We start from the raw sequence: 9,991 nt of genomic DNA, 5'->3' as shown, positions 1-9,991 counted from the left end.
TCCGTGTGTGCCTCATTATCTCATGTTACTAAACTATCAGGAACGGTTCCATGTGACTTCCGAAGCCTCCAGCGATGGGCTGACAAAGTGTATGGACTATAGCAGTGTGGAGATTCCAGTGACCACATGAGATTCCAGGACCACATGAGATTCCAGTGACCACATGAGATTCCAGTGACCACATGAGATTCCAGTGACCACATGAGATTCCAGTGACCACATGAGATTCCAGTGCTTCAGAGCCAGAGCCAGCACAATAGCTTCCTACGCAGGAGTAATAACAGAGAACCCCTGGTTCCCGGCTGCCACAGAGGAGGAATAGGAAACATATAATACTCATCTATTTACTGTAGAGTTCAATATACCTGGGCCCTGCTGCAAAAGGAACAAAGGCGTGGGAATGGCGTGCAGACGAATTCTCTTGGGTGAAACGCAGGGGATCAAACACCTGGAAGAGATGAATATTCAATTTAAAAAAAATGTAAATTTAGTAAATGTACATTTTCTTATACATACTGTAACCCCACTGACCGTGACACATTACGCTACATATGTACTGTGACCTCACTGACCGTGACACATTATGCTACATATGTAGTATGACCCCACTGACCGTGACACATTACGCTACATATGTACTGTGACCCCACTGACCGTGACACATTATGCTACATATGTAGTATGACCCCACTGACCGTGACACATTACGCTACATATGTAGTATGACCCCACTGACCGTGACACATTATGCTACATATGTAGTATGACCCCACTGACCGTGACACATTATGCTACATATGTACTGTGACACCACTGACCGTGACACATTACGCTACATATGTACTGTGACCCCACTGACCGTGACACATTATGCTACATATGTAGTATGACCCCACTGACCGTGACACATTACGCTACATATGTAGTATGACCCCACTGACCGTGACACATTATGCTATATATGTAGTATGACCCCACTGACCGTGACACATTATGCTACATATGTAGTATGACCCCACTGACCGTGACACATTATGCTACATATGTAGTATGACCCCACTGACCGTGACACATTATGCTACATATGTAGTATGACCCCACTGACCGTGACACATTATGCTACATATGTACTGTGACACCACTGACCGTGACACATTACGCTACATACGTAGTGTGACCCCAGTGACGGTGACACATTATGCTACATACATAGTGTGACACCAGTGACCGTGACACATTACGCTACATATGTACTGTGACCCCACTGACCGTGACACATTATGCTACATATGTAGTATGACCCCACTGACCGTGACACAATATGCTACATATGTAGTATGACCCCACTGACCGTGACACATTATGCTACATATGTACTGTGACCCCACTGACCGTGACACATTATGCTACATATGTAGTATGACCCCACTGACCGTGACACATTATGCTACATATGTAGTATGACCCCACTGACCGTGACACATTATGCTACATATGTAGTATGACCCCACTGACCGTGACACATTATGCTACATATGTACTGTGACCCCACTGACCGTGACACATTATGCTACATATGTAGTATGACCCCACTGACCGTGACACATTATGCTACATATGTAGTATGACCCCACTGACCGTGACACATTATGCTACATATGTAGTATGACCCCACTGAACGTGACACATTTTGCTACATATGTACTATGACCCCACTGACCGTGACACATTACGCTACAGAAGTTGTGGAGGACGTGTCTCTGTGGCAGGGACTGGAGACATCATACAGATAGAGGGAATGTACAGTGACATCCATACAGTGACACATGGCGGTGGCAGCATCAGGGTATGAGGACGTGTCTCTGTGGCAGGGACTGGAGACATCATACAGATAGAGGGAATGTACAGTGACAGTGACATCATACAGTGACACATGGCGGTGGCAGCATCAGGGTATAAGGACGTGTCTCTGTAGCAGGGACTGGAGACATCATACAGATAGAGGGAATGTACAGTGACAGTGACATCCATACAGTGACACATGGCGGTGGCAGCATCAGGGTATGAGGACGTGTCTCTGTGGCAGGGACTGGAGACATCATACAGATAGAGGGAATGTACAGTGACAGTGACATCCATACAGTGACACATGGTGGTGGCAGCATCAGGGTATGAGGACGTGTCTCTGTGGCAGGGACAGGAGACATCATACAGATAGAGGGAATGTACAGTGACATCCATACAGTGACACATGGCGGTGGCAGTATCAGGGTATGAGGACGTGTCTCTGTGGCGGGGACTGGAGACATCATACAGATAGAGGGAATGTACAGTGACAGTGACATCCATACAGTGACACATGGCGGTGGCAGCATCAGGGTATGAGGACGTGTCTCTGTGGCAGGGACTGGAGACATCATACAGATAGAGGGAATGTACAGTGACAGTGACATCCATACAGTGACACATGGCGGTGGCAGCATCAGGGTATGAGGACGTGTCTCTGTGGCAGGGACTGGAGACATCATACAGATAGAGGGAATGTACAGTGACATCATACAGTGACACATGGTGGTGGCAGCATCAGGGTATGAGGACGTGTCTCTGTGGCAGGGACTGGAGACATCATACAGATAGAAGGAATGTACAGTGACATCCATACAGTGACACATGGTGGTGGCAGCATCAGGGTATGAGGACGTGTCTCTGTGGCAGGGACTGGAGACATCATACAGATAGAGGGAATGTACAGTGACAGTGACATCCATACAGTGACACATGGCGGTGGCAGCATCAGGGTATGAGGACGTGTCTCTGTGGCAGGGACTGGAGACATCATACAGATAGAAGGAATGTACAGTGACATCCATACAGTGACACATGGTGGTGGCAGCATCAGGGTATGAGGACGTGTCTCTGTGGCAGGGACTGGAGACATCATACAGATAGAGGGAATGTACAGTGACAGTGACTGTGGCCGGAGAGACTAGCCAGCCACACGTGTAATGGCGTCTGCGGCACTGAAGGGGTTAACCCTCGTGCCCGGCGCCATGTTACGGACTGTTTAAAAGTTTGTTTAATGATGTGTTTTACTTTTAACGTGTCATATGTAGTGCTCTGTGCACCATTGCAGGAAGACATGTTTAACTGTATCTATTTTATATTCAAGACAGGCTTGGTGTTTATTTAAAGGAAAAATGCAGTTACTATAGATGTCTGAATACGCATCTCGTATCCTCTGGAAATAGGAAGGGGCATGCTAAGGGCCCTGTCCTCTCAGTGAGGTGTGAAGGACAATACCTTTTGATGTGTAAGTTCCTTAGAGAGAGATGCTAATCATTGGGTTTATGGACTTGGATTTGATATACGATCCGTGAATGGAAGATAAAGGAAGGAAGACTGTTTGTTTGTATTGTAGCCATTCCTGTTGTAATCTTAAACACTGGGATTGCCTGGAGATGTGAATGACCAGAAACATCTGTATTTTGAAGATATGTGATAAATTTATCAATAGTGAATGTTAATCTGATACCAAACGTTGTCTGGGTGACAGGAAGGAGGATATTGTTTTATTGCACTTATATCCTTGTAAAATGTAATTTATTGGTATTTTGTAAAATAACCTGATTGGTTGGAGAAGACAGGGAGGGCTTACCCCCCTGTGGTACTGTGTGGAAAACTGACATAAAAAGGAGACCTGCGTGCCTCCAGAGTTGTAGTTATACCATCTTATTCTGCTGGAACATCTTGCTGTATGCTGTTGCCCCTAGCAATAGGGAAGAGTTCTCTTTAGAACTATATTTGAGCAAATAAACATCTTTGCCTCAAGACTGCTTCATCTTGTGACCAACAGGGTTAGGCCAAACCTAGCCCCGTCCTCCGGCTGTCCAGGGAAGCACCTAGCGTCTCCAAGCTCCGCCTTCCGCCAGCTACCGGTAGAGGCCTAGCAAGTGGCTAGTGGGGATTCGTCAGCACCACACAGGGGTGGTAAGGCAGTCCGTCGGCACATACAGAGCAGAACCGTGGTTCCAAACGCCACGGCAGGTTAGGAGTTTGGTGGTGGCAGCAAGAACCCGCCCACAGCGCAGTGGGTGGAGTCAGTAACAGGCGGTTACTGACGGTAAGCGGGAATCCCCTATGTGGTCAGGCCTCGTGCGGCTTGACCTTCCATTCTGTGCGCAGTCAACGGGACGCGGCAAGCGGCGAGTGCTTCCGTACGGTACCGTCCTGTCACAGAAATTGGTGGCATAGTGGTGGGATATTCCCAGGCGGCTTTTCATCACTCGATTGGAGAAGCCGAGTTACTCAGGAGAGGAGTAACTGCAGCGCAGGAGAACGCACAAGATGGCGGAATTAAGCGGAATGTCCAAGGAGGATCTGGAGGTCGTATGCCAGGGGAAGGGTGTGGATATCCCTTCCAACGCGTCCAGAAGCGTCATGATGGCGGCGCTCAGGAGCGTGGAGGAGTCTCATCGGGCGGAGATGGAAAGCACTGACGGCGTCAGCATCGCAGAGGACGACCCAACAGTGGACCTTCGTAAGGAACCGGTGAGAACCACAAGCCCCGCCCTCTCTCACAGCAGCAATGTTTCCCAGCAATCCCTAGCAGGGCCAGGATCCCAACGTCCCAGGGGGGGCGGCCCGGATACCCTAGCAGATCGGCTAGCGGAATTGGGGGAAAGGGCAACGGAGCAAGAACGCATGCTTGTCATTCGGATGTGGCATGCGGAGCGGGCACCACAGGCCGTGGTACCCCGGGAGCCGTTGTCAGCTGTTGTACACAGATCAGGACGTATTCAGTTTGCCAAGTTTGCAGACAGTGATGGGGACATTGATGGACATTTGCAAGTCTTTGAGAGGACTTGCAAACTACATGATCTACCCAAGTCGGAGTGGGTGAGACACCTTGTGCCCACTCTGCATGGAGAGGCCTTGGAGGCCTATCGAGGAGTGGCCGCGGAGGACTGTGGGAACTACGACGAAGTCGCGAAGGCCCTCCTCCAGCGATTCTTCATCACTCCAGAGTCTTACAGGAAGAAGTTCAGAGACTTGCCCAAGAATCCTAGCAGCACCCATGAGCAGTTCGCCACCCAGCTGCGGCAGTACGTGGTGAAGTGGGTGAAGGATTCGGAAGCCACTACATGGGACGCACTGATCGACCTGATCTGCAGGGAGCAGTTCTACCGCAGGTGCGCCCAAGAAGTGAAGGAGTGGGTGCTAGATCGGGAGCCACCCAGCTTAAAAATGGCTGCCCAATTAGCCGACAAATATGTGGCAATTCGGCCACGGGGGCAGAAGCGCCCCGCCAGCAGCCAGCTCCAACAGACTGTACCACCAAGGGGACCCCCCTCTTCAGCTCATCACCCCCAAAGACAAGCATCTTCCAACCCGGGTGCTCTTGGCCAGCAACCGCACCGCAGCGTCCCTGCAACTGATCAGAGATCATCGGTGCCACGACTGGAGAAGAAGTGCTACGGCTGTGGGAAAATCGGACATCTGAGGATGAACTGTCCTGCATCCCAAGCACCCCAGACTCGTGCCCCAAATCCGAGTGCTGGAGCCCGGCTCGCTTGTTTGACGAGAGGAGATGAGCCTACAGAGACTGTTCCCCCTCCAGTCAGTCCGATGGAGTGTGGCGAGAGACAGGTGCACTCTGCGGAGAGAGTCACCTGCATGGCCAAACAGCCCCTACACAACATGTGGAGGCACCTGCAGCCAGTCCACGTGGGACCCCTGCAGGGAGAAGGCCTAAGAGACTCTGGGGCCTCAATCACTGTGGTGAGCCCCCACCTTATAGATCCTGCTGCAGTATTGCAGGGTCGCACTGCCACGGTCACCCTGGCAGAAGGAACAGAAAAAGCGGTTCCCATGGCAAGAGTCTACCTGGACTGGGGAGCTGGACCAGAGTTGCGAGAAGTTGCCGTCATGGATGGTCTCCCAACTGATGTGGTCCTAGGAAATGATCTGGGTGGTGGGATCGTCACTACGTTTGTTGGCGCCATTCCCCGGAGTCAAGTTCCAAACCCACCGTTGACATCAGCTACTCCAGCACAGCCCAGCCCAGAGGAAAAGACTACAGCTGCTAGACAACTGCCAGCACAGCCAACCACAGCATCAACCAGCCCAGAGGAAAAGATCACAGCGGCTAGATCAGTACATCGACCCCGCATGCCTTTTGCCTCTGGTATGCCCACGTCCACTAGCAACGCAGAGGATGTCGGTTCCAGCTCGTTTGATCCTGTGGGGGTGCCCAATGATGCTCCTGACCCAAGTGGTTTGCCAACTCCGGCGGTGAGTATGAGAAACCACACTGATTTTTCCATGACTGACCCCTACCAGACTGACCCTAGTAGTCCCCACCTAGATCCCCCTGTAGAGTGTCCCAATTTAGGAGAGATTGAGGGCCACAGGCAGGAGTTTAGGGAGGCTCAACTCTCTGACCCATCCCCGAAAGGCATGAGGCGCCACTCTGGCAGCGGCCTTGACAAGGTTGGGGCAGGAAGTTTGACCTGGCGGGAAGGGTTAAGGTACAGGGTAGCCAGGAAAGTGGGAGGGGATAGACCAGATAGGGAATGTGTCCAACTGGTCCCCTCAGGGAACGTTCCTGCGCAACCGGTGTCGGTTGCCAGTGAAACCCCTTTGGACAGTAACCCGGGGACAGACCGTACCCTGAAGTGCCTGACACCGAGCTTACCCTGGTCTGGAATGTCGGATGACGCCCAGACCAACTGTAAGGCTGGTGCCATGCGTTGGCAGCCGGGGCACTCCAGCGGTTGTGTTGTCTCTGGGCCTCTGCCCATAGGAGAACCCTTGCAGCAAGTTGCTGTGGACATAGCAGGTCCCCTGCCTGTGCACAGTAGATCGGGGAAGACACGCAGCCTCCCTGTAGTGGATGCCACACAGGATCCAGAGGCTGGTGGTCTGGCCGCCATCACTGTGGCACAGGTAGCGGACGAGGAGGAAGGAGTAGGCCTAGGTGACAGGGTAGGTTTCCCGAGTCATAGGTCGACGGAGGAGGATTGGAGGGCAGGTCTGACAGTTCGGGCAGACAGTTGCCAGATAGGTATGACGGAGGTGCAGTGCCTGGGGCACCATGTGGGAGGAGACAGGGGTAGGCCCAACCCAGAGGGGGTGGAGGCAACCAGAGGCTGTCCCCGACCCACATCACCCAGACCGGTACTGACCTTAGAACCTGTAAGGCCCTACGGACATGTTGTCATTGACTTTAGTCCTGTAGTGAACCCCTTGACAGAGATGGCTAGGAAGGGCATTCCCAAGTCAGTGGACTTTGCACCCGCTTGCGAGTTGGCATTCCAGTCATTGAAGGAGGCTCGGGTACCCGCTCCAGTGCTGATGGCGCACATTCTTGACCAGGACTGTGTGTTACGAACTATTGCGCCACTGCACGGACTGGGAGCAGTACCGAGCCAGAAAGAGCCATATGGGCAGGAGCACCCTGTGGCCTGGTTGAGCAGTATACTGCTATTGTGGGAGGTGGGGTATGCCACAGTTGGGACACCGTGGGTGGCACTTGTTTGTAACCGGCCCCCCACCGTGGTGACTTACCACCTACCTGTTAGGTGGCTGCAACCTACCTTGGGGAAATTGGACAGACTTTTGTGGTGGAGCCTTGAACTTGGACTTCAGGTGGACTATTTGAACATTGTGCACCCACGAAGAGAGGCCCACTGCACTATGGATGAACTGTCTAGGCCAGAGCCTACACCCCCCAGGTAGCGTCCCCTTCACCCCAACGGACTGCGGGACCAGGACCCAAATCGTTGGGACATGGGTCCCTGGTTGACCCGCTTGAATGGGGGGGGGGGAATGTGGCCGGAGAGACTAGCCAGCCACACGTGTAATGGCGTCTGCGGCACTGAAGGGGTTAACCCTCGTGCCCGGCGCCATGTTACGGACTGTTTAAAAGTTTGTTTAATGATGTGTTTTACTTTTAACGTGTCATATGTAGTGCTCTGTGCACCATTGCAGGAAGACATGTTTAACTGTATCTATTTTATATTCAAGACAGGCTTGGTGTTTATTTAAAGGAAAAATGCAGTTACTATAGATGTCTGAATACGCATCTCGTATCCTCTGGAAATAGGAAGGGGCATGCTAAGGGCCCTGTCCTCTCAGTGAGGTGTGAAGGACAATACCTTTTGATGTGTAAGTTCCTTAGAGAGAGATGCTAATCATTGGGTTTATGGACTTGGATTTGATATACGATCCGTGAATGGAAGATAAAGGAAGGAAGACTGTTTGTTTGTATTGTAGCCATTCCTGTTGTAATCTTAAACACTGGGATTGCCTGGAGATGTGAATGACCAGAAACATCTGTATTTTGAAGATATGTGATAAATTTATCAATAGTGAATGTTAATCTGATACCAAACGTTGTCTGGGTGACAGGAAGGAGGATATTGTTTTATTGCACTTATATCCTTGTAAAATGTAATTTATTGGTATTTTGTAAAATAACCTGATTGGTTGGAGAAGACAGGGAGGGCTTACCCCCCTGTGGTACTGTGTGGAAAACTGACATAAAAAGGAGACCTGCGTGCCTCCAGAGTTGTAGTTATACCATCTTATTCTGCTGGAACATCTTGCTGTATGCTGTTGCCCCTAGCAATAGGGAAGAGTTCTCTTTAGAACTATATTTGAGCAAATAAACATCTTTGCCTCAAGACTGCTTCATCTTGTGACCAACAGGGTTAGGCCAAACCTAGCCCCGTCCTCCGGCTGTCCAGGGAAGCACCTAGCGTCTCCAAGCTCCGCCTTCCGCCAGCTACCGGTAGAGGCCTAGCAAGTGGCTAGTGGGGATTCGTCAGCACCACACAGGGGTGGTAAGGCAGTGCGTCGGCACATACAGAGCAGAACCGTGGTTCCAAACGCCACGGCAGGTTAGGAGTTTGGTGGTGGCAGCAAGAACCCGCCCACAGCGCAGTGGGTGGAGTCAGTAACAGGCGGTTACTGACGGTAAGCGGGAATCCCCTATGTGGTCAGGCCTCGTGCGGCTTGACCTTCCATTCTGTGCGCAGTCAACGGGACGCGGCAAGCGGCGAGTGCTTCCGTACGGTACCGTCCTGTCACAGTGACATCCATACAGTGACACATGGTGGTGGCAGCATCAGGGTATGAGGACGTGTCTCTGTGGCAGGGACTGGAGACATCATACAGATAGAGGGAAAGTACAGTGACAGTGACATCCATACAGTGACACATGGCGGTGGCAGCATCAGGGTATGAGGACGTGTCTCTGTGGCAGGGACTGGAGACATCATACAGATAGAGGGAATGTACAGTGACATCCATACAGTGACACATGGCGGTGGCAGCATCAGGGTATGAGGACGTGTCTCTGTGGCAGGGACTGGAGACATCATACAGATAGAGGGAAAGTACAGTGACAGTGACATCCATACAGTGACACATGGTGGTGGCAGCATCAGGGTATAAGGACGTGTCTCTGTGGCAGGGACTGGAGACATCATACAGATAGAGGGAATGTACAGTGACATCATACAGTGACACATGGCGGTGGCAGCATCAGGGTATGAGGACGTGTCTCTGTGGCAGGGACTGGAGACATCATACAGATAGAGGGAATGTACAGTGACATCCATACAGTGACACATGGCGGTGGCAGCATCAGGGTATGAGGACGTGTCTCTGTGGCAGGGACTGGAGACATCATACAGATAGAGGGAATGTACAGTGACATCCATACAGTGACACATGGAGGAGGCAGCATCAGGGTATGAGGACGTGTCTCTGTGGCAGGGACTGGAGACATCATACAGATAGAGGGAATGTACAGTGACATCATACAGTGACACATGGCGGTGGCAGCATCAGGGTATGAGGACGTGTCTCTGTGGCAGGGACTGGAGACATCATACAGATAGAGGGAATGTACAGTGACATCATACAGTGACACATGGCGGTGGCAGCATCAGGGTATGAGGACGTGTCTCTGTGGCAGGGACTGGAG

General features: G+C 51.4%; 1 protein-coding gene across 1 annotated transcript in view; it reads right to left on the bottom strand.

Annotated features, from left to right (window-relative positions):
* The window catches only part of LOC134997593 (cytochrome P450 4B1-like), a gene marked incomplete at its 5' end in the record, with an annotated part of 75,000 nt that overhangs the window by 1,465 nt on the left and 63,544 nt on the right, over positions 1–9,991 (bottom strand). Inside the window, one exon of the mRNA XM_063951292.1 lies at positions 366–448. Coding sequence (XP_063807362.1) covers positions 366–448 — 83 coding nt within the window. The remainder of the gene's footprint in view (positions 1–365; positions 449–9,991) is intronic.

This window comes from Pseudophryne corroboree, unplaced genomic scaffold, assembly GCF_028390025.1.
Source record: "Pseudophryne corroboree isolate aPseCor3 unplaced genomic scaffold, aPseCor3.hap2 scaffold_1448, whole genome shotgun sequence".
NCBI lineage: Eukaryota > Metazoa > Chordata > Amphibia > Anura > Myobatrachidae > Pseudophryne > Pseudophryne corroboree.
Note: the sequence above shows the minus strand (reverse complement) of the source record. Positions and strands in the feature narration are given on the sequence as shown.